Source organism: Gymnogyps californianus, chromosome 16 (genome assembly GCF_018139145.2).
Source record: "Gymnogyps californianus isolate 813 chromosome 16, ASM1813914v2, whole genome shotgun sequence".
In the NCBI taxonomy this organism is placed as follows: Eukaryota; Metazoa; Chordata; class Aves; order Accipitriformes; family Cathartidae; genus Gymnogyps; species Gymnogyps californianus.
The window spans coordinates 7085029-7109627 of record NC_059486.1 but is presented as its reverse complement, the minus strand read 5'-3'; the positions used below and the strand labels follow the sequence as shown (position 1 = coordinate 7109627).

At 37.4% G+C, this 24599-nt stretch overlaps 2 protein-coding genes across 5 annotated transcripts; one reads left to right on the top strand and one right to left on the bottom strand.

Annotated features, from left to right (window-relative positions):
- Window positions 1–3123: 3123 nt before the first annotated feature.
- Window positions 3124–16501, bottom strand: CDC45 (cell division cycle 45). The gene is made up of 19 exons (XM_050906645.1): window positions 16451–16501; window positions 15117–15176; window positions 14732–14824; window positions 14151–14288; window positions 13395–13538; window positions 12172–12227; window positions 11513–11561; window positions 10658–10719; window positions 10225–10275; window positions 9284–9403; window positions 8760–8891; window positions 8262–8360; window positions 7854–8015; window positions 7525–7663; window positions 7063–7146; window positions 5721–5839; window positions 5185–5261; window positions 4352–4418; window positions 3124–3158 (listed from the first exon to the last, which is right to left on the bottom strand). The coding sequence occupies exons 1-18, from the start codon at window positions 16499–16501 to the stop codon at window positions 4354–4356; spliced, it is 1701 nt and encodes a 566-aa protein (XP_050762602.1). The 3' UTR covers window positions 3124–3158; window positions 4352–4353.
- A 396-nt stretch (window positions 16502–16897) lies between these two features.
- On the top strand, window positions 16898–24152 carry UFD1 (ubiquitin recognition factor in ER associated degradation 1). Of its 4 annotated transcripts, none has more exons than XM_050906827.1 (12): window positions 16898–16933; window positions 17667–17799; window positions 18540–18572; window positions 19456–19577; window positions 19929–20059; window positions 20470–20542; window positions 21240–21308; window positions 21847–21912; window positions 22197–22244; window positions 22619–22707; window positions 23513–23594; window positions 24025–24152. In XM_050906827.1, exons 2-12 carry the CDS (start codon window positions 17679–17681, stop codon window positions 24097–24099), a joined length of 909 nt encoding a protein of 302 aa, XP_050762784.1. In that variant the 5' UTR covers window positions 16898–16933; window positions 17667–17678; the 3' UTR covers window positions 24100–24152. The 4 variants fall into 4 exon arrangements, with proteins under 4 accessions (XP_050762784.1, XP_050762783.1, XP_050762785.1 ...); XM_050906826.1 differs by lacking the exon at window positions 16898–16933 and adding an exon at window positions 17079–17174; XM_050906828.1 differs by lacking the exon at window positions 16898–16933 and adding an exon at window positions 17528–17546.
- Window positions 24153–24599: the final 447 nt, after the last annotated feature.

Genomic DNA, 24599 nt, shown 5'->3' with positions numbered 1-24599 from the left:
CTTTAACTATTTTAAAATGACTTGTTAGAGCCACATTTTCGGTTTGGGCAAATAAATCAAAAGCATAATAATCTCTTCATGAAGAGATGTCAAGAGTTCTTGGCATGGAGTCTCTGTCCAACACTTAACTGCAAGAAGTGACCATTTTAACTAACCTACACAACAGAGTTTCAATGAGCCATTCAAACCACCAATTTACTGCTGCTGAACTGAGCTACTTTTATGCCTGCACAATGGGGACTCCACAAGCTTGGATCTTCCCATACAATGATTCTGCAAGTAATATTAACATATTAATCTACAAACTCTACAGCACAGAATAAACTATGTAAGGGGTGTCTGATACTATTTTACGTATTGTAAAATGTTGACATGCAAAAGTTTTATCTGTTGGCAGAGACTTCTTCAGGTTTCCACATAGATTTAATAACTTTCTTTTTACATAGCATTCAGCATTCCTGACTGATTTTGGGCCACATTTGGATGGCCTTGGGATCAGTTCAACAGCTGATCAATTCTAAAATTTGCAAAAGCATTCTTGGCACCTCCAGCAGATCTTGGGAAAACTAGAACCTTAAAAAACCACCAAAACCCAAAAAGCAATAAAGGAAGGACAAGGGAAGCTTATTCTCTATGTAATAGATCCACAGCTTCAAGCTTACACATCTGTTTGAAGGTCGAAGAACCTGCCAGTAAAGCAATTACCAACACATCCCAGCATAAAAAATAGCTCCCACTTCTCATCCTCCCAGCACAATGCAATATGCTGAAGCTAAAGGGTGCGTGTGCTTGAAAATTTGTCTGTTTTTCAAGACATGACAGTCACCTACTAAAACAAACACACAAACACTCCTCCTCTCCAACTTCCTTCTTCATTGCAAGGCAAGATCTGTATTTATCACAACAGCAGGAAAAGGTGGTAGCAGTAGAACCCAAACATGCCCTGAAAGGGGTATGGAGTAAATACATAAAGTTCCAGGAGAGGGATGGGGGATACAACAGCAATAAGAGAATTGATGAGGTGAGATGAAGGGGTTCACACGGAGCTTCTAATGAGAGGGTGGAGGAAAAAACCAAGAAGAACCAAAACCCCAAACAAGAACATAAAGGTAATAGCTTGCTAAGGTACTCATCAAAACTATTCCATGTATCAAAAACATAGCACTAAATGCAACTAAAGACAGAGATAGTAATTAAACTGAGATGTTACATGCCCATGCTTTTTGATGCCTTCCTCACAGCTTTTTTTTTCCCTGTCTAAAGGTTTTGTACAGGGAAAAAATGGGGAATTTAGTTGTTTGTTTAGGATTTGCTGATAGATGGCCACTGAACCATGAATCAGAGATCCAGTACGTGCAAGACCTTTTATGCATTTAAAGAGCAAGCAGACTGTGCAAGTAAAAATTCAGTTTTACCCAGTACACATTATTCATTCCGTACACATGATGGCGGTCTCAGACACTGAAGCACATTCTATTTACTGCTACACATAGCCATGTTTTTCTCTGATATTTACATCTAGAAGCATGAAAACCCTAAATATATGATAGGGCTGAACTAAAGTTACAGTCATTTAGTGCTGTGGAAATGGCAGTGATTCTTCTGTGACAGATAAGTTTAAGATAAATTTAGGAAATTCATTTAACTGACTCAGCTGTTTGCAACTGAAAGATAAACTGAAAATATTTAGAAGTGCACTTAAGTGTCACATAGACTCCTAGCTGTTACACTGTAATCATGGCTTGGCACTGGTATCAGTGTTCAAAAAACAACATAAACTTCTGTGTTTCCATTTCTAGAGACTTAAAAGCACAGTAATCTACTTCAGAAATGTAATAAAATTACTGTATGCTGTGTACAGGCAAAACCCAAAGTACGCTGGGAAGGGGTTTTGTAATTTATTGCCAACACTACCTAGTAAACGTGCAAAACCAAAAGGTGGCATTATGTTTTATCTTAGGAAGCACAATTTTTTGGCTATCACAGCTTGGCACAGGGACTCTACTCAGATAAGATGACAACATTTAAAAAATAGAAAAATCACTTTTGTTTGAATAAAAATGTATAGTTTAATTAGCTTTCTGTTGTCTACATTTAAATCACATTTAATATTAAATTAACCTGTATTAAAAATCTGTACAAAGCATGACCTGTATTAAAAATCTGTACAAAGTATGATGTAATGATACATACCCTTTACATATTCATTATAATACATGAAAATATTGAAGTCACACAGAATTCAAGCAAACATTGCACAAAGAAAAGAATTCCAAACATACACGTATACATACCCACCCAATGCACAGCAGGTTAAGTCTAACAAGCCATACCATTTCATATGACCAAAGTGAAGTGAAATCTCTGTTATGGAACAGGACTGAGCTAGTCTGTCAATATTTATAATGCTATAGTCTACACACAATTATCATAGTATTTTAGACTCCTTCCAGGAAAATTATTCCCAAAGCCAAGCTACAAGTGACAATACAGTATCACAATGCATGACTAAAAATGCTTTATTGACACCAGAATTCCCTAGATTTTTCATTCGGTATTTGGCAGTTACTCAGTACTTGGAATTTAAAAGCCCTAAAATCTTAAAACTTGTCTCACAAAACAGTTATTTCAATTAAAGTACAAGACCGTAACCTGACAGTACTAAAAAAGTTCCAACATTCTAGAAATTCAAGGAGAGTTTCCAAAAGTTTCTTACAAAAAAAAAAAAAAAAAAAAGGCATTCAAGACAATTTTAAAAGAACATTTCAATGGTAATATAATGGTAATATAAATATGGAGCTTCTTCAAAACCTATTTTTTTGTTATTAGCCAACAACTAAACATCACAGGAGCACGTCTCCTAATAAAAGCAGGTTTGACAAATAGAAATCCAGTTTGCAAATACTCCTAGTTGACACCTTTTGCCATTACGAGGATGGGATGTTTACAAAGAAGCAGTGTTCAATATCTATGTGCTAAGGTTAAAATCCTTTTGACTTCCCAAGAGGCACAAAAACAACAGTCCAGGCCTGTACCGGTAGATTTCAGATAACGCAAGACGATACATCACAATTGCAGCACCATGAACTTTGGAACATCCAAAATAATTTCAGAGCATCTGATCCTCAGCTTCCAGCACAAGGAGCCAAAAAGCGCCACTGTGTAACAAGGGCAGAAGACAAACTGAAATAATCAGTAGTCAGAGTGTAAAGAAAGAAAGAAACAGATGTAGAAATCTTGGAAGCCATGTGTGACTATGCTGTCTAACAAACAACAATTGCAGCTATCGATCCACTGTTTCAAACTTCTGAGTGAACAGAAGAAATTGTAGCTTTGATACCCATCGAAAAAAGCTAAGTCACGTTGTCATTTGGCTAGGACTACCAACATTCACAGACTGTTGTCAAAGTCTTGATCTTACTCCTTTGCCTTTGTATATGTACCATAAAGATAATCTTGTGAGATTACTTCACATTTTAATACTAAAGACCAAATCTTTATCTAGGCATGAAAAAGCCATGAAGTACTTCATACACTTTCAAACAGTCTTACAGGTTGTCTGAACAGACTTTACAAAAACAATTTAGAGTTTGGTTTCTTCTCTGGGAGAAAGCAAGCTATCCCCACCCATCGCTACAGAATAAACACACACACAAGCCAATAAAAATAGTTCATCATTGAAAAGCAGTGAATATTTGAAGACAATTGCAATAATCTGACAGTCTAATAAGATCTACAGTAAAATCTGTCTTGTCCTAAAGTAGCTTTAAAACAGACTTTGAACTAGTGTGAAGCTAATAGTCACAACTACAGATAAAGTCTTATATCCCCATCTTTATTCCAGATAAAAACTACACACTAACATAGGCTACAACCTTAACACTGTGAAAGAAAAATGCAAATTCTACATTCACATCAAAGCCAAGAATGGCTCCACTATGGCCAAAATTCCATCTTGAGCTCAAACAAGCCATCATAATTAAAAGAAAAAGTCAGTAACAGAATATCAACTACAATTAGCTAATATCTCCATTTCTCTCACAACACAAACAGCTGCTCCTTTTCCAGCTGAAGTTAAAAAGCCACAAAAAGTTAAGAGCAATGGAAGAGAAGCTTGTGGACGATGGAACTTAAATAAATCTCTTAAGTAGAAAAAAAAATTTTTTTTTGCTTGTACATTGACTGCCTCCTCCCAAAAAGAAAAACAATTGTCTTTGTAAGAAACACTTATCTTCAATTTATATTTTCATTAGAAGTTGCCATATTTTCTTAGAACATTCTACAAATACTAACAGGTTACTAACTTGATTTGTAACTAATTTTTTAATTAATCCTCCTTACACTGTCTTACCATTAGGACAAGAGAGAAATGAGTGCATCCAGAAATTTGCTCCTGTCTTCTGTTTTCAATTCAATTACTAAAATATGAAATATTTTATTACAAGATGCAAATAACTGAAAGATATACCAGATGTCACACTTGAAGAATAATAATTCCGAGTACATTTATTTACGTTCTTAAGCAACTTTAAGAAGGAAAAAGAGAAACTATTTATTTGGACAAAATGCAAAGCACATTGTTTATTTTGCTCTTAGATTTCAGCAAACTCTGATTTCTAGGTGCTCACTACGTGACATAGCAGCCACTTTTTAAATCTAGGAATGTTTCTTTGTATGTTCAACAGGCATACATAAGTATGTATTGTTAAAACTGCCTCTTCTGTAAGCACGTACAAAGATAGGCAAATCTCATTGCATAAGTATCTCATTTTTCAAACAGATGATAAAGAATGCATCTCATAACATCAATACCATACTTGGTTTGGCTGCTAAATATAAAAACCCTCACAGATAACCTCACAGATTTTAAACTGAAGTGCACATATGAAAATCATTACTCCATGCAAAATGTAGATGGTCCCCAAAAGACATGCAAGCCTCTGCTTAGTAGTTCATAATTTCTGCACAACAAGACAGCACTTAGAAAAAAGATTGACAAATAATGTAGCTTGTGTTTATATTAGACTCAGGAATAGTGTATCACATACACATCCTTGATGTTTGCATCTAAGACATACACAAATGAGTATATTGTCTACAGTCATGCTTTATGGAGGCTGCATAAACACTGACCCCTAAAGGACTATTTGGTGAATGAAATAAGTGATAGGCAGAATTACTCACTTGACATGTCAAAATGGTTGTGTAAAGTCCTAGAATTGGTACTGTCTGCAGCTTTCTCAAATGCTCTTCCAAAAAAGCTAAAAGATGAACAGAAATACAAATGAGCATTACAGAAAAGGATATATTTACTAAGGTAGACATATGGAACTTTTTCCTTGCTGAAAGTTGAAAATGTCTTCCAGATGTTTTTCATATGCCATGTATTCAACATACACCTCACTTACTCAAGTGCAAAAATCTTAACATTGCAGGCTTTAAGAAATGAAGTCATGGGTCATATAGTGAACTATTTCCCTCTTTTAAGACAAATAGTTAAGAGGGAGGGAAAAACAAAACTTGCAAGGAAGCTGTGGAACATCTGTATCCTCTTTCAAAGTATCTCATGCATACCGTATGCAAAAAGCGTGTTTTTAAGAAGGATAAAATTCAAGTCAACATATTCAGTGTTAAATAGGTACAGGAAAGATATATTTGCTTCAGAGACTGGAAAAGTCTATAGATAACCTTTAGTAAGAACTTTTAAACAATATGCTTACTTCTTTTTGTCAGAGCTTTCTGTCTCCGGAGGAATCCCCACCATGATCACGGTTCCCTGTTCAACATCCATTGGTGCAGCCATTATCAGTGGCAGCAATTTACAACGCTTGTTTTTTGTCTGGAAGTCAGAAAGCCTCTTTATTAGACAAAACTCAGGAAACAATTTAGTTTCACCTCTCCATGTGAGATAGTATTACAAATATTCATCTAAGGATACAGCTATAACGCAGTTCAACAGAAGGTGGTTTCTTTATACAATCTCTTAATCCCCTTCTTTCTTACAGTGAAAGTCACTTTAAGGACCAATAAATTTCAATTCTTCTCTGATCTTGCATTCCATTTTAACAGAGAAATGATATAGACAGACAAGATATGATTTACAGTAAAGAAAAAAGCTCTTTGGGAAGGAAAAAAAAAAAAAAAAAAAAAAAGAACTGCAGGTATGAGTATCTAAAAACTTGGACCAGGCTTAATTTTCTGCAATAATCATTTTACATTGAAATACAACAGACAAAACATTGACAAACACAGTCTTCACTAGAAATTATTTTCCCCGTCATATTGTTTTACAGCAGTAAGCTGTAACTTCAACAAATTTTGTAATTTAATTAAATAAAAAAATAATTATTAAGATTTTAACATTTTTAGACATTCAAGTAAATGAAACAGAAGTTTGTTTAAAGTGTTCTGTTCTTAAGGTAAATGTTTTGCAGTGAGTTTTTAAAATGCTGTCCTGCTCCTAGTGGCAGGTTAGTTATTCACCATGTTTAACTCTCAAAATGAGGACAGACAGATACAATCTGACAAGGATGGACCACCATAAATTTCATTTGCAAATTAAGAAGTGCTCCCTGTGAAGATAGTTCTCAATCTTAAAACCTCATTTTTATCTGAATTGTGTAACGAATAGCTCAAAAGATAAATGTAATTTAATTTCAGTTACATTAGTTGTAAAGATCAGAGGATTTTGCTTAAACAGACACAGAAATCTTTAGATAACAATTACCAGTCCTGCAATATTGCTTTTTTTTTTTTTTGTCAGGTTAACTTTTCAAAGTACATATTTAGTGATATGCTCCCCCAAAACTTACAAAATTACACAAAGATTCTAGATAGTAAGTATCTTAGTAATGAAAACTCTTTCTAATATTACAAAGTCTCCCAGGCAGACATCTTTCCTAGAGCAGCATTCACAGATGTGCTAAAATTATCCAACCAATTAGCAGAAAAACATTAAGATTTTCATATAATGTTTTAAACAATCAAATGCAAGTATCCAACAGAACAATAACTACTACATAGGCCAGAAGTTAGTTAGTCAAAAGCTTTTGATTTACTTACAGAGCAAACAAACGATTTGAGTAAGTATTTACTAAGCAGGCACAGAGACACTGGTTTGGAAAACAGCTTCACATCTGGTGTGCCCTAGGAAAAGAAGAATTATTTCAATTACAATCCAAGATGATTCTTCCACTTATTTAATTTTAATATCTACTGACAAGTCTGAAAGTTTTGTGTGGCTCAAAGAACACTAACAAGAACCATTACAATATAGGAGTTTCAGCTCACTCACTTGACTTTGGAATGAAGCCCTCCCCCCTTTGAGAGGACTGATTCTTCCTTTGGGAAGTTCAGAGTAGATGTCAATATTGACCCATCAGAGGACAGCACAGCATAGATAAATAGGTTGTTTCTGATGGAGTCATTCTTATTGAGTCAAGCAGTTAGGAAAACAGTGTTATTCAAGTATGATAGAGCCAAATACGACAGTCAAATAAGACAGCCAAAAACTAGAATTCTGACCTCCATGAGACAGCAATAGAGAAAAGGGCCCTGAGAAATTACAAGGTTGGTGCAAATACAGCTGGCTACTGTCTGCTGAATGGCACGTAACTGCTTTTTGGCTAGGTCCAGTCCTTGGTGCAGTTTGTCCAGGTTACCCCTGCAACAGAAAGAATAAAAATAGACACTTTCATATAAAAATAAAGCTTTTCACACAAGTGAGATCTAAACACTATTCACAGGGATATTTTTTCTTCAATGGCTTATGAAGCATCAATCCATCTTTTAGATACGTAATCCATGTTCCCTAAACAAAATTGTAAAAGAATGAAGAGATGTATTTTCAGTACCTGGAGAGACTGTCCAAAGCTTTAATGAAATTAGTTGTTTCAGGCCCCTCTTTCTCTATATTTTCCATGAGAGAAGCTGTTGCATAAACTATATCACTTGCTGAGAACTTGTTCTTAAAGCCGAAGTGAATGCTGAAGGTCTGAACTCTTAAATCTTTCATTCTGCAAGAGGAAATAAAACCAGTAAAGATTATTAACATTATCAACATTGACCAGCCATCTCCTCAGTATGTTAATGTTAAGAACATGAAGACAAATCATACCCTAACATTTTCAACAAGCCCAGTATTACTTTGTCAATCTAAAAAGCATATTTTTAAAAAGATGTTACATTCTATTCATACAAAAATATTTGAACTTAATTGAAAAGTATTTTCAGATAAAGCATTTATATTTAAAACAATTTACCCAAACTTGTTTGCAGATTCTTCAATCATTTCCCGAAGATTTTCTTTCAAAGACATGTCCATGGAATTAAACTTCTGTTTCACTTGCTTCAAAGGCAAACTAAACACAGAAGGAAAACATACATTGATAGGTATGGCAGAAGAAACAAATATTTTGCCTTCCTTTCATGAGACTTTCTTAATATTAGATAATTTAGCAAGTTAAGTCTGACTAAGCTTGTTTGCATTCTTTTTTCCTTAGTCATTGAAGAGCAGATGTGAGCAAGCATAGGTTACTTACTAATCTACTATTCCATAAAGGCATACAGCTGAAGTATTCCTTGTACACCAAGACACAAGTTGCATAACTCAACTCAAAGGGACACTGCAACCTACTCAGAGCCCCACAATCATATTTAAAAACTAACAATTTGAGTACTCGCAAGCTATATTCTCAGTATTTTCCCATAATTCACTGAAAAAATGATCCTTTAATCAAGACCCAGATTTTATAACTCACCCCATGTCAGCCAAAAACTCCTGGAGCCTCTTCTGCCCTTGTACGGACCAAAGCTTAAGGCTAGCAGAGGTATATGAAGTGTTACAGAGACTTTCATATAGAGACCAGTGCTGATAAAGTGCCAGGCGCAGACTGAACAGGAATTATGGCAAATAATTATAAACACATATATCATTTGAAGTTACAAATAGTAACAAAACTCCACAACTAGTAGGTAAGTCTTCAGTTGCCCTTATATATTGCACCTCTGTACGACATAAGATACCTTTAGAAGCTGCAGGTGCACATAACACAAGACAAGCAATGTTGACTTGTAACTAATTCTGAAAGGTTAAGCTGAACTGTAGCTACATGAACTATTGAAAGAGGGATTCATGTTCAACAAAACGTTCACATTTCCATTTCTTTTAATTGCATTCTCAGCAGCAGAGATGGTGCTGGGATTTTTTTTCCCTAGATAAAAACTCAACTGGGGTTCACCAAGTGGGTAGAGTTCATTTTCCCCAGATCTTATGCAAGGATACTCATATTCAAATGCTATTCGCATGCAATCAATTGACAGAGAATTTTCTTCATCCTCGTTGCGGTGGTTATGGCGAGACACATGACGCTGTAGGATTCCAATATCAGTCACATACTTCATTCTTAAACAAAAACAAATTTGTCACTTCACTTTCGTCCTGTGTATTTTTGTTCTTGATTATGAGAACACAAAAATGCTTCCTAAAGTTTACATGTTGGCCAGTCAGCAGCATGAAAACTGTAGATACATCTTTAAAAAAACCCAACCTGTTAAACAATGTTCTTTCAATAGTCAGCCATACACCCAGGCAATTAAAGCTAAAATAAAACAAATACAGAGAGACAGATAGACTGACCAATGAAATTAGTTACTTATTACATTTATCTCCTTAAAAACATCAGTGTATTAGTAACAATAGAACACCAGAATTAAAGTCTACACATGTACGACTAGAATTCTGATGGTGTCTAGTAGGAAATAAAAACAAGAGAAAAAAAAAAAAAGGAGAAAATCTGAAACTCGTTAACTAAAACTGGAAAGGAAGATGGAGGATACAGAACTTACAAAATTTTTTTCCTTTAATAAAACTGTACCAAGTTCATATTTACCTAAACTACTATGAAACACCATTTCTTCCTAGATCAGAAGTGATTGTTTTATGATTTTGTGAAAAATAAAGTTAGTTTAAAAATTCTAAACAGTGGAAAAGGAAAATACAGTTTTTTCTGATGTATATTCCCATTTTTTTGGGAGGCATCAGATCACATTCAGTCATTAAGATATTTAATGTCACTGTTTATTAATTATCTTGTGTTATATTAATTCCCACATGTTTCCTGATCTCTATTAATTGCTATTAGTTACTCCTAAAAAAAAAAAAATTAAAAGATAGATAAACAAATAAAAAATAATAATAAAGATAAATTAAAAATTCTTTCTTACTGAGTGATTTTATCTTGGACCCATTGATCTGTTAGGCCAACAATAGCCCACCTAAAATTGGGGGGAAAAAAGAAAAGAAAAATAAGTTAAAAAAATATTCCAGCACGGTATATTATATTTAACTCTCTAATTACGTAACAAGTCAGAAACACTGTTTACCAACTGTACATAGAAGTTAATAACAAAGCTATATACTATTATTCCCTCTTTAGCAGACATATACATATAAGTACCATCCTCCCTTTTTCCACACAAAATCCATTGGTTGCTTGTAATTAATTTACACAGAAGTGTCCTCCAATTCAAGACATATATCCACTCACGAAATAAACTGGAACCTCATACTGAAATCAAATAGTTTTGGGAAATCTTGCCTCTTTTTACTACGGGTTTAAGCTTCTAGCCTCTATGAAAAATGATAATGGAAACATACCACAACATGTCGTTCAGGTCTTTAGACATTATCCATGCCAGATCAAACATCACCATTGCAGACTACGAGGGAAAAGCAAAAAGACAGGATAAATGAACACAAAACTCTTACTTCATTAAAGAAATAGAACACAGTTAAATTTGCCAAGTACTAGCATGTTACTAAAGGTCTAGAAATCACACTTGAGTCTGACAATCTGCCAGCGTCTTACTTTCTAAGAAAGAAAAATATTTTATACAGCTCTGCAAACCTGCATTATATACAAAGCAGCACTTAACAAAATATAATAATAATCAGACGAGAGGCCAAATGACAGAAGGAACGGTTTGATGTCCTAAGTGTTATGTTTGAAATATCCTGACACTTTGAAAACCTTGAAAGGCAAACAAGCTCCCTACATGCTAACGTCTTTTTGCAAGAGTATTCTGTGCTTAGATAGATACTTTTGCCAAGACCTAAAAAAATTACACTATCATAATTTTTTTTATACCAGCATTAAAGATATCAAACAACAAAAATGTTAATAGTTCTGGTTTATCATTTTCCCCCACTGTTAACATTACATTAGCCACTGTGACTCAGTTGTCTGTTGTCTAACAGTATTGTTTCTATGATGTGTCTAATTCATCAATGGTAAAATTGGATGTACACAACCAGAAAACATTAAACTGCTAAGTCAAACTACTTGTACATATATGATGTATCTTATATATAACAATAAGATATAAAAATAACAAGTTATAACAATATTATTATAACGTATAGTATTATTAGATAATTATAACATTGGATATTGTCCAATTACCTTTACATTGGCACCTTGTGTTTTTATGGCAAACCAGAGTTTATACTTACTGAGGTCCCATGGTATTCGTATTGCTCATAATCAAAAAGAATTTCTCGTCTAAAAAGGGAAAAAAAAACCCCACATTTGACTAAGTGGTGAACTAGTCGTTGGATCAAATTAAAAATATAAGCCAGGAATTATGAAATAATATTTAAATCTCATTTTAGCAATTAAAAAAAAAATTAAACCTGGGCTAGAAATTGTTTTTCTGCAAGGTACTTAGATTTTAGTAGCAACATGGAAACCACACTGAAATGTACTCATAAAGTACAAAGGAAAAATTTATTAAATCATTATTCCTGAAATCCCATTTTCTTATCTGATTTGTTCCTGCTCATTCCTGTTGATAATAGTGGGACTGTAAAGGAAGAAAACAGAAGCACAAATTTCACCCTAAGATAGACAAGATAAGAATACTACAGCTACTTAAAAGTGACGCAATGCATCTATTGCTACTCAAATTTATAAATTACTATTTACAACGATCCTCCATTTAAACGTTTTATTTTTATATAGTAAATATCTCTCTCCACTTTTTGAATAGTCAGAACTAAAGCATCTTGCAAATCAAGTAGCATAGTATCATGTTTTTGTGTTCTCAGCAAGATTTTAAGCAAAGAATAAGAGAAAGAGATACAAGCAACATAAAAAACCCAGTTAAACGCACCTGCGTGCCTCCCATTCTCGCCTTTGCCGCCTTTTCATTGTTCTCTCTATTACATCCTGTAAATTAATTTGGATGTTAAAAAGCTAGAAAAAGTACTCTAGTAGATTAGCACCTATCCAGATACTTTAATGACTAAGCCTTCATTAAAAAGACTTAATTAAAGTCTTCATTAAAAAGAAGAATTATTCCTATTAACAACATCTAATGAGAAAAGTATTATTATCAAATATTTTTCCAAGGAACACACTTTTATAAAGTCATGCCATCTTTCTGTGCTAGCACTTACTTAGCTCGCCTTCACAAATAAGAGGCCCAGTGCACAGTATTTTCAACGCTAGCGACTTTGCATTCTACCATTTTATAACATAAAAATGACACTGAGGAAAAATAAAGAGATAATTAATGAAGCTCAGAAAAAGAGGCACTCACTGTATATTTAAGCTCAACAAATAGCATCATCTTGAAAACTCAAAGAAATCAATAAGACCTTTATGAAATATTTAACAGATTCGAGAATAGCTTTTGTCTATACTATTTACAGATTTCCCTTTGAATTTCTGATATCTGCTTTTGCTGAGTTAGTGCCCTTTGTAGATTAGTAAGAAAAAATGTACAATGTTAATAGAAAAATAATATTAAATATATATTAAATCTGAGAACGTCTTTACATTTAATAGCCTCTTAATATTGCTAGCCTCGTGCCTTTGCTTCCTTGTATGGTTTAAATAGAAAATATGCTACAAATAACATATGGCAAATTTAATTTTTTATGTCTACCATAATATACTTTTGTTAGTTTACTGCTACAGGGACAGACAAAACGTATTGCTAAATTATTTGTGAGCTTCTTTCTTCTCAAACAATTATTAAAAAAAAAAAGTTTATATCTAAACAAGTTGTTTTGCTAGACTGAAAAGCCCAGAGCACATAATCAGAGATAGATCTCTTCACTTCACTGGTTACACAAAGACAGTATTATGCATAATCAAGTTCAAAACATCTTTCTTTACAAGGAGAAAATATTTCTGTGCAGTTCAGATAAATAAACATTTTGTGTATGTGAAACTACTGCTCCTAGTAGATTATTTTTAAATCTTACACTTTAATTTGTGATCTAATGGAACATAATTTTTAATCTCAAATGTCATTATTATGAGGATGTAAAGTATATGTAATAACTGTTTTATTTTCCTTCTTTTCACAACAAAATAGCAGAAACACACCTCTTCAAAACGTCTACGTTTCTCTGAAGGTTCTGACCCATCACTTTCATTCTCTGAGTCCTCTTCTTCATCCTCTTCATCTCTGAAGATATCATCATAAGCAGGAACATCGAGATCATCATCTTGTTTAACTAACAGCTTAATCTAGCAAGAAAAAGAAGTATTTTAAATAAAGTATCTTATTTAGTGATTAAAAAGCATTTCAAATGACAAATGAGAATACTTCAGATAGTAAGAGAAAGTAAAATTTCATTTTGGCTATGATCGATTCCTGACATAATAAAAATACTGCTTCTTAATACAAAGACCATACCTATTAATACAAAATAAGAGTAAAAAAAAATTATTCCTCGATTACAGCGTTACTGAAAGAATTACCATTTTTTATGCTTGTTAAAGTCATGTTGTCAAATAATTTGTGCTTAATACTCAAATTCTAAGTGTTGCTAGATGCTCAGAGATAGTACATGTTATATTCTGGAGGATGTTTATCCTCTGATCTGTAGCTGTTTGATTTATAGCAACAGGATTAACAGGTGCTTACTATTGACAATTACCACACTGCTAATGGTATATATTTTATTACTGAAAACAAATTTTTTTCTGATCATATACATTACTACTGCAAATATCCATTAATACTGCTTCCTGACCTATTAGCTAACACTGTAAGCAGTTTTGCAAAACACAGGAAAGCACTACACCACCCACCACCACACTGTGCAAATATTTTTGTTATGAGAGACAAGTGTTTACCTGTGTGTCGTTGTAAACATTCACTACATTGATAGGTCTGTGGCTGTCACATACAAAAAAAAGAGTGTCTTCTTCAGGCTGCAAGATTTCCAGAAGGTCAACATTGGCACCACAATTAATTAGAACAAAATATTTGAACTGCAAACAAAAGTTAAAAAAAAAAAAAAAGCTTTTTACTTCAATTAGCAGGAAACACAGAAGACTGAAAACACCTTTAGAAAACCTCCAAAGCACTCATCATTGCCAAAACTTGTATTTATTTTCTGATATTTGATAGAGGAAAAAAATTTGTAAGACAAAACACCAAATTTGGGGCTGTTGGACATCCAATACCACAACCTTTCATATCTCAAAATGTGTGCAAACTTAATTTGAATCTATCAAAATTATAGCACATTAGTTTGAGCTGGTGTAAAAAGCTTGACAAGTTTGTTACTGGTATGTTAAAATTTAATCACTGTTTTGAGATAACCAACAATAATAATTAGTTTAAGAGCTGACATTTTAAGTTGGGGAAAGGGAAGAAGTGCATGCCTATATAAGATGAGCTGCAACTTAAAAAATTTCCAGTATTTTTTCACCTGATCTTTATGCTCAAGAAAGGCAGTTTCAAGTTCTTGCCATCCAGATACTGGGACAAGCGTATATTGCACATGATCACATTGAAACAAAGCCTGAAATGAAGCAAACAGCTGTTAGCAAACGTGAGGGGAAACAACCTCTTCTACAATGCTATACCATGCTATAATTCTATTTCATACAAATCTTTATCTTGATATCCCAAATGACAAATCTACATGAACTTTGGGAGTATGACTTACCAGTTTTCAGTGTCATAACTCATAGAAAAAAAGTTACAAAAGCAGATTAAACCTTCACCCTTTCCCCAGTTCAAACCTATTACAAGGATCCCAGGGCATTTTTTCTTTTACTGTTAGCCTACAGTGATAATGAACAAAGACTTACTTGGAGTATTTTACAAGCACATAATGCATCAACATCTGAAGCAACAAGAAGAAGAACACGCTGCAAAAATAATAGAATAACAATATTAATATATTGACATAGGTGCCAAATCTAACGTGCTGGTACATGAAATGCGTAGATCACTGTGAGACCAGAAAGTGAGAAATTTAGGTAGAGATGATTATAATCATAAACCAGGATTGCTTCTGAATGGACACTGCAACCAAAATTAACCAATTTAGATCCCTGTAAATATGAACAATAAACAACTCCACATACCTGAAATACGTCAGCTGCTTTGAGGAAACATAATTATTCAGACTCCTATGAACAGCACATAGTTTTGAAGGTTCAAACCTAGTCAGCCCTACAACTATTTTCCTCATGTCTAGAAAGGCCGAAGTTTTCAGTGTAGGATCTGGAACAGTTTTGACTAAAGAAAATCTAGCAAAAATAGGAGCAAGGCAACCCTTTAAATAACATTGATTTAGGCAAAACAATTTATCTGGTCGTTTTTTCAGGGTTTTGGGGGTTGGGGTTTTTTTGACATTTTGTGCACAGTTGGAGAAGTTGAGGGAAATGCTTTCGTTTGCACAATCCATATATAGTTTCACACGTAGAAATACTAAAAGACTGTCCAACAAAAGCTTTACTACTTCTGTGTACACATCCACTCTGAACAAAGTTAAGCAAACTGTGGGTTAAAAATGAAAGTAGCCAACCAGACCTGCTACAAGAAAGACTGCAAGAGAAACCTCAAAGAAGACAGAATACAAGATTTAGTGTCTGGGCAAACAATATCAAAACGGTTAAAAAGATACAAAGGGAAAAAATAGATCTAGAGATATCTTGGTTAAACAAAAGATCCACAAGAATACCCAAAGCACTCGCGAGAAAGGAGGTGAACTGTAAGTAAAACCTCTAGCGAGACCTCGTCTCACTGCTAGCAGCTTTGGCTCGGGTTTCCAACGCCGCAGACACGCTCGGGAAGAATATTTTTACAATCCAGGCTGACTGGCGGGCCCGCCGCCCTCGGCGCAGCCCGGGGCGTTCCGTCCGCCTGACAGCGGCGCTCCCCGCCGCCGGCCCCCACCCCGGCAGCCCCGGGGACGCGGGCACCCCCGCTCCCCACACCCCCCACGGCTCCAAGAGGACCAGAGCGCCTCAGCAGCCGCAGACTGAGCCGGGGACGCCTCGGCACCGTCCCCGCTCCATGAGGCGGCGGGAACGGCCGCAGCCCCGCGGGGCGCAGCCTGAGGGGAGACAGCTCCGCCCGCCGCCGGGACGCTCGGGGTGACACCACCCCCTCCCCGGTCGCGGCTCACCGCCCGCACCTGGCTGACAATCACGTCGTAAAACTCCCGGCGGCAGTCGGAGATGAACATGGCGGCAGCGCGAGAGCGGCGGGGAAGCGACGGAGAAACGGCGGCAGCCACGGCCCGCCCGCACTCAAAGTGGGCGCCAAATCAGCGCAGCTTCCCATTGGTCTTCTCGTCACGGCGCGCTGGCCAATGGAAAAGCGGCCGTCCCTCCTTCGCAGAGCGGATTGGGCGAGCTGCCCAACCCGTTCCGGCTCTTCGCCAATGGGATTGAGAAAAGGGAGTCGCGACACGTGCGGCTGGCCAATCCCAGAAGTATCTCAGCCGGAAGCACCGTGCTGGCGTTTGTTGCCATGTCTGCCATCTTTGCCGCGGGCGAATTGTTTGCTTTGCCATTTAAGTGAGTCCGACGAAGAGGGGAGCGGGACCACATCAACACTCGTGACTGAAGAAGGGCCAAGAGGCCAGAAAAGCCTTCCACAATGGCCACATCGCCAGGTGCGAGATCCCGCCTTCCGCCCTCACACGAAATGGCCGCCCGGGAGGCGGGCGCCGCGCGGCACGCTGGGAGGGGCAGCGCGGCGGGGGAGGGCCGTGGGGTGGGGCCCGCGGCGGCGGCCAGACCCGCGTCAGGCGAGAGAGGGGTCCGGTCCGGCCCGGCCCGGCCCGCCTTGCCTTCCCGCCGATTCCTGTGGGGAGCTCGAGCGCTGCCGCTCTGCGCCTCAGCGCCGCCGCCATGGTGAGGCCCGGGGGGCGGCCGGGGGAAGTGCCGAGTCACGGCGTGCGGGCGGCGGGCGGCTGGGCCCCGCGTTCCTTCGCCGGCTGCGGCGGTTCCCCCGCCGGTGCCCGCTCGCGAAGCCCGTTTTCGAAGCCAGCGAGTAGCGACGCTGGCGTGGAGTGCCGGCTGAGGGCGGACGGCCGGGAGCGGCCGGCGGGTGCCGGCGTCTCGGGGGTCGGTTGGGCAGCCAAGCCTTGCTTTAAGCGAAGTCTGGAAGTGCGCCGCTTCCATTTTCTGCCTCCCCACGCAGCGCTTGACGCACAAATCTTTCCCCAAGCAGCGCGTAAGCTGTATGAAAAAAGAGGGGCGCCTCAGTTGACGGGGAGAGCAACCGTAAGGCTCCTAAGCGTAGTTCTAGCTAAACTTCAGGAGACTTAAGTGTGGTGTAACACTTCAGTATGCTATGGATACTTATTAATACATTCTTCTCTCTGTGGTTTTTTTTCCCCCTAGTTCTCTTTTAATATGTTTGATCACCCCATCCCTCGGGTTTTCCAGAACCGCTTCTCAACCCAATACCGCTGCTTCTCGGTATCCATGCTTGCTGGACCTAATGACAGGTCAGATGTGGAGAAAGGCGGGAAGAGTATGTGCATGTTTTATTTTGACTAATAACCTGTTGGAAGAGTGTTTGTGAATAATGTCAAGTAATACAGCTTTTGGCCAAGACTCCAGAAACATTGTTGAACGCATGGAGACATACTGTTGGCTTTGTGGCTGGAGCTAGAAGAGCACCCTGGGTGGGGCTTTAAGAAGGAAGGAGGAGGGTTTTATCGCATTAGTGTGTAATTAAAAAACTTACTGAGTGAGTCCTGGTTTATGAGCATTAGAAGAAGACATTCTTCATTTTTAAAGTCTCTTGTTAAAATCTTAGGCCTATTATGAGCCATGGAAATTTATGATTAAAGACTATTTTCCCCTCCTTGTTGTACCTCACTTAGCTTGAACAAAGAGAATAGATCGGCCAACTTAATTTTCAGGCTGTCAAACTAATGCTATGTTGTTTTGAGTTGGCATTGATTTAAGAGCATTTATAAGCCCAAAGAAATCAAATTACCTTTAGGAAACATTTTCTTTAGTACTAGGTATTGTAAAACCTTGTCTTCTCTTTTTTTTCTAATTAAATTCTAAAATCTCCATGCTAGCAGGTACATTTGTCGTGACTGATTCTACTGAAATCTCTGGCTCAAAAATGAATTTGCAGGAGATTTTAGAGTCTCCTTTTTTTAGAGGAGATTGTAGAGAAAGGAATGATAAAATTGGATGTTATGTACTCTTTGTACAGTCATACTTTTCCTAATCTTACATTCTGATTCATTTCTGCAGTAATTATGCCACCATCGGCTTTGGATCAACTCAGTAAGTGTATATTTTATTCTGGAATAACAACATTAGAAATATGAGCAAATGCGTAAGCAAATACCAGAGTATTTTAGTTATCTATTAAAATCTAACTTAAATAGAGAATATGAGACTAATTAGTTCAAAAAATGTATTTTGGAAGTATTTTGCCTGTCAGAATTAATGGGGCTTGTCTGTCTTCAAGTACAGACATCAGAAGTGTTGGGCTACCTGAGGCATGAATCAGTATTTATTAACTATTAAAAGCGTACTCAGTATAATGGTTATAGTTAATCTAGTAAAGTCTTAATCTCAACCTGCTTGTTTTGGATGCTGTTGTCTGGAACAAAATTTATTTTAAAGACAAAATAAGTGATAATTAACATTGAAATAGGGAAAAAGATAACTGAATCAATACTATAAATGGTCTTTATTGGCCTTTTCAACTAAGGGGGGTGTGTGCCCTGCCCCCCCCCCCCCCCCCCCCCCCCCCCCCCCCCCCGAGTTTTAGCCTTAATAGAATTTCTTTGAGAAATTAGTTTAGTCAGGATTTAATTTTAAAATAGGCAGGGCCTGTTAAAATTCATTAGGTAGGAGCTAACTGATAATAGCACAAGGACATAACAGTAATAGATACCTCTGCTAATACTCGCTGCCTGCTCATCTCTGAGCTTGGGGAAATGTTGGAGAGGTGTTTAAAGCTCTAAGTGTGATAGCAATACAGTATTCGTGTATCTGCATTCTCTCCTGGATTTGTAGTTTTGAGCAACTGGAATAATGGTGTGAGGGGAATCCTCTCCTATAGTCTGGCCCATTCTGTTGCTAATGCTCAGTCTCTAAAAGCTTCAGAAATGTGTTAGTGGCTTTTAACAAATAAAATTTTTTTCTCCTTTCTCATCAGGCCGACTTAATATTACTTACCCGATGCTGTTTAAGCTGACCAATAAAAATTCAGACCGAATGACGCACTGTGGAGTGCTTGAATTTGTGGCTGATGAGGGTATATGTTACCTTCCACACTGGGTGAGTTGTCTCATGCTGAACTGTCAAAACCTGAAGAGTAGGATTATTGAGTTACCAGTTTAATATTAAAGAGGCAGAATGTTTCCTGAAAGTGCATGTCTTTGCTAGTCATGTTCGTACGACAGCTTTCGGTCACAGTTCAGGTTTCCCTCCATGAGAGTTTAACTAAGTAAGCAAAGCAGACTGGTTTTTAAGATGCACCTGACTGTTCTTCCTGAAATTAAAATGTGGTCAACTGGTGCATTTCAAGGAAGATGGTGGCCGCAGTGAAAATAAGTATATGCAAGGAAAGAAAATTAGAAACATCGGTCTTGTTGGTAGTGGTTTGTATCTTTGTTTTCATTCTTGCAGATGATGCAGAACTTGCTGCTGGAAGAGGGAGGCCTGGTACAAGTGGAGAGTGTTAATCTTCAAGTTGCTACTTACTCAAAATTTCAGCCACAGAGTCCAGATTTTCTTGACATCACCAATCCCAAAGCTGTGTATCCTTCCTATCAATTATAGAGCAAGGGAGAAAAGGTTTCTCCCGAATTGGAATGATGAAGCAGACCTAGCTTTTCAGGTGTGGCTCATACCCTTCCACTAGTAGGTAACTACTACTGCTCCTTCCAAAAACAAAAAAGATGGAGAGCTTGTGTACAGAGATGTTGCAAACTGCTGGCACAAAGTGTAGCCTGGAGTGAAGAAGCATGAATCTTGGCTTAAAGTCCAATGAGTTTGAGTGTCCTTTAGAAGAATTTGTACACCCTAATGTTTACTAAAATGCTGTCTACAGTACTGATGACTTTTAAACCACCTTTGAGAGACCAAGGATCAGAGTTTTATAACATAGTAACTTTAAAGCTTTGATGTTGCATTGAAAACAAGTGTTTCATCTTAACATACTCCAAAGATTAGAAAATGCATTGAGAAACTTCGCTTGTCTAACTACTGGGGATGTTATTGCCATCAACTACAATGAAAAGGTACGGTATACAACACCATTCCATGCAATTTTTGCTTGGATACCATTAATTTGAGGAAATAAATTCTGCCCCATGTAAAAAAGTACACTATTTCAATAGATTGCGACCACATAAGTACTTTGACTACATCTTGCGAATAGATTTTATAGATGAGTATTTTTGGCAACACATGCACATTTGATCACTTGGGGTTGTAGACTAAGCTCAGTGGTTGGACGATGGTGCTAAAACAATCAACACAGAGCTGTGCAGTATTGTTGACAAGTAATTCCAGATGGTATATTTCACAATTGATTTTCTGTTGGAGAAAAGGGGTCAGTTAAGTCTTCTCCCAAGCTGCTGTTTAGACTGTTTTTTGACTCATGAGAATATATATTTTTGTGCTGCTGGTGTTCTTACAAGGTCTTTTTCAATTTTATCCTAAATTTGTAATTTGCTTTCAAAAATGCAGATAAGGTACAGTAAGAGCGCAGCAAGGTACAGTAAAAGGTAGGTTCTCTAGCTCCACTATATAGCAGTCTTCTACCTAGGTTGCTCTCATGTTCTGTAGAGACCCTGCAGTATCCAGTCCTCAACCTAAGAAGCACTTATTTCAGTTTTCTTGAAGCTGTCTGAAGGGGAAGGTTTCGCTATGCTTTTCTTATGTATAAATTGAGCTCTTTCACGTGCAATCTTAAAATACTCATTACTGTTTCAGATCTATGAGCTTCGGGTAATGGAGACCAAACCGGATAAGGCTGTGTCCATCATAGAATGCGATATGAATGTAAGTTAAAGCTGACGTGGAAAGTCTGCTTTTACTGTGTCCTCCCAGAAGGAGAGGGCATCTCGTTCAGCCATAGCACTGTACACCAAGCACCTCTGATACTGCAGGAAAGGTAAAATCAGATGGGATAGGGAAGATTTGGTACTCATTTGGGAGTACCCCATGTACCTTTGTAACCACATCTGTGGTCTTGAGCTGCACTTCATGTACCATCAGGTGACTGTAGCGCCTAGAATTTAATGTTTAGATTCAATGTGTTTTATAATCTGAGTTTTATTTAACAGCCTTGTCTTGATTCAAACTCCAGCGATATTGTGGGGTGCTGTTTCACTGCTTTGTTTCAATTACATGCTAAGACTCATTCCTGGGAGGCTTAGTCTTTTTAGTTCTGAGTTAAAATGTTTAACAAGCAAACCTCAGTTCTTTCTTGATCAAAATGGAGTGATAGTTTGTGGAGTTTTGAGGAATAGTAGTATAAAGCTTATGATTACAAGAAAAATATCAATCGTCCTTATTTGCATGCTTCTTATGTAAATAGGTGGATTTTGATGCTCCTTTGGGGTACAAAGAACCAGAAAGAAGTGCACAACATGAAGAGACCACAGTAAGTTAAGCTTCTGTTCTTCAAAAATGCATTCTCTAGAAATCTGCCTTGCTTGTGATGGAGCAGTGAGCACCAACATAAATTTTTTTCCTGAAACAATTTCTTAAGACTAAACTTTGCTTTGCTTTTGCTTGTGTTACTTAGGAGATGGTTGTTTACCAACTGTTGATTTTGGAAATGGATTATTGTAAAGTTTTGTTTGGTCAGAAATATGTGGAACTGTTTTCATGTGTTCTGCGTATCACAACGTGAGCACAATGAAGGAACTGTTCTTTCCCTCACAGGATGTTGAAGCAGACCATAGTGGATATGTGAGTGACATAGGATTTCGTGTAAGTCCCCTATTTCTGCTGGTTTCTGAATGTTGTAAAATGGTGAGGGAAAGTTGTTCCAAACAACTGCAAAATAGTAGTGCCTGTTCTTAGAGGTGCTCCTCATTTAACTGGCAAGTATCTGCGAATGTTTTGTGGTGCTTACAGCCAGTAACAGTATGACTTGCTGTTCTTAAAGGGGCAGTCTACGAACAGGAGACTGAAACCTGCATACACCCAGTGTTCATCAGCTTATTATATGTACTGAAAAGAAACATGCTGAATCAAAGAATTAAATAAAAATGATAGTAATATTTTACAGAATATAGTATCCCTGTGCAGTGTGCTTTCAAATACAAAATATGGTTAAATTAAAACTTGTTATGTACACATAGGCATTCTCTGGTTCTGGGAACAGATTGGATGGCAAGAAGAAAGGTGTTGAGCCTAGTCCATCGCCAATTAAACCAGGAGACATTCGAAGGTATGTCCATTTCATTCAGTTGTCAGCAAGTGAAGGATCAGTGTTTGAACGGAGTTTTTTGTTTTTTTTTTTTTTCCCCCCCTGCTCCTGCAATATAAACAAGCTAATTTCCTCATAAGTTTGCATTTAGAAAATAGATAGTTAATCTTCTAGACTGGCTGTGACATCCCTGACTACTTAAGATGCAGATCCTAAGTTAATGTTGCCAAAACTCTCTCAATCAGCTCTGGTTCTATAGAAGACAAGTGGGGAGAGGCAGCAGGTCTAGTCTGGGCTGGTGGGCTGGATCAAGTGATGCACAGAACCCTGCCAATTTTCTAAAGTGAAATTTGGTGTAGAGTGAAATCTTTTTTGAGTTGGGTGGATAACCAACACCAAGCCATGTGTGAGTGTGGTTTTGGTTTTTTTTTTTTTTTCCTTAGAAAAAAACTTCTAAATTCAGACTTAGTGGAAGTGTGCAAGGCTGTGGTTCCTGTGGTGTTCTGTCATTTACGTCTGTCACAATAAAACTTGAACCCTTTCGAAAAGTGTTTCCATGGCCCTGTGGAAACCACAGGCTATGTGGAAACGTGCCCACAGCCAAGCTTCTACAGCAGCTCCAGTATCTGATTATTTACTTCATGCAATGTATGCCTACCTTCAGAAAATGATTCAGTGGTTTAACTCTAGAATTATTTGATAATGAAAATTTGCAGCCAGTGTTCATACAGTACTGTTGGTACAGGCATACAATAGGTCTCAGTGTGCTCAGTTGGATGGTAGGTATAACATTTTTTTTCATAATATTTTTATGCTTCTTTTCCAGAGGAATACCCAACTATGACTTCAAGATTGGTAGAATCACATTCATTAGAAACTCACGTCCACTAGTTAAGAAAGTTGAAGAGGTAAATAAAGTTGGATCCTTCCCAATTTTGCACAGAATTAGAACATTAGAACTACTGTCCCAGTTTGTGGTTCCTCTGCCCATACTTGATTTTTCACAGCGTACTTCTGTTAAAAAGTGGTAGTAGTTAAAAAGTGGTTTGAGTTAGGTGAAAGCAACCTCTGATGTCCTTGCTTGCTGATGTAAAAAGATTGGCCTGATGTAAGTTTAATAAGCCAGTGCATACTTGTTTCAGTTGGCTGAAAGGCCACTGAAGTGCTCGTATTTTATTTTCAGGAAGAAAGTGGTTGTTATGTAGATTAAGGATGTGAAATGTCTACAGTCAGGTGCTGCTCTGATGGAATGCTCTTTCTAACGATCATTCAGCTTTCATCACATACAAACAGTGAGCAAAGAGGTAACAACCTTTTTTCCCTCTTTCCTTTTTCCAGGATGAATCTGGAAGCCGGTTTATTGCCTTTTCAGGAGAAGGCCAGTCCCTGCGCAAAAAGGGAAGAAAACCCTAAGTTGCAGTACCTTTAGTCAGTTAGGAGGAAAATAAAATAACAATTGCAGCATATTGGATCTTAGTTATTGCAGTTGAGAGGAGGGATCGTTTTGCAACACAGGAACACTTTTACTGGTTTTGGTTTCGCACTTAAAACCGGAGCTGTCAGACTGTCTTAATTTTCAGTTGAAAATTAAGTTGTAGGAATTCTGAAGGAGTTTTTTGTATGTGTTGTAAAGAGGGGAAAGTAGATCTCAGATAAACCTGAGAAGTAAAACCAAAAAGTTCTACCTTACTAAAAGGTCCGGTTCTTAGACTACATCCTCCCCTCTTATATCCTGAGTGATGATGGTCTCATGTTGCTCTCTGCTTGATATTTTCCTCCCTTTATATATACGTTGCCACAATTTCAGGTAAGCTTTTTGGTGTGGTGCAAATGAAGGCTAACACTTTGGTGTTTAGGACTTTGTGCAGGGAGTCTCTTTGATCTCAGCTTCAGGTGTTGGGTTATAAATCATT

What these genes read in the sequence shown, in the direction of transcription:
- CDC45 (XM_050906645.1), bottom strand. Translation starts at nt 16,501, where the DNA reads ATGTTCATCTCCGACTGCCGCCGGGAGTTTTACGACGTGATTGTCAGC. An exon ending in CGAGAATGGGAGGCACGCAG is followed by an intron (nt 11,562 to 12,171) that starts GTGCGTTTAACT and finishes TTCCCTTTTTAG; the next exon opens with ACGAGAAATTCTTTTTGATT. An exon ending in CAACCATTTTGACATGTCAA is followed by an intron (nt 4,419 to 5,184) that starts GTGAGTAATTCT and finishes TTCATATTTTAG; the next exon opens with TAATTGAATTGAAAACAGAA.
- UFD1 (XM_050906826.1), top strand. An exon ending in TGTGGAGAAAGGCGGGAAGA is followed by an intron (nt 17,800 to 18,539) that starts GTATGTGCATGT and finishes TCATTTCTGCAG; the next exon opens with TAATTATGCCACCATCGGCT. An exon ending in TCATAGAATGCGATATGAAT is followed by an intron (nt 21,309 to 21,846) that starts GTAAGTTAAAGC and finishes TTATGTAAATAG; the next exon opens with GTGGATTTTGATGCTCCTTT.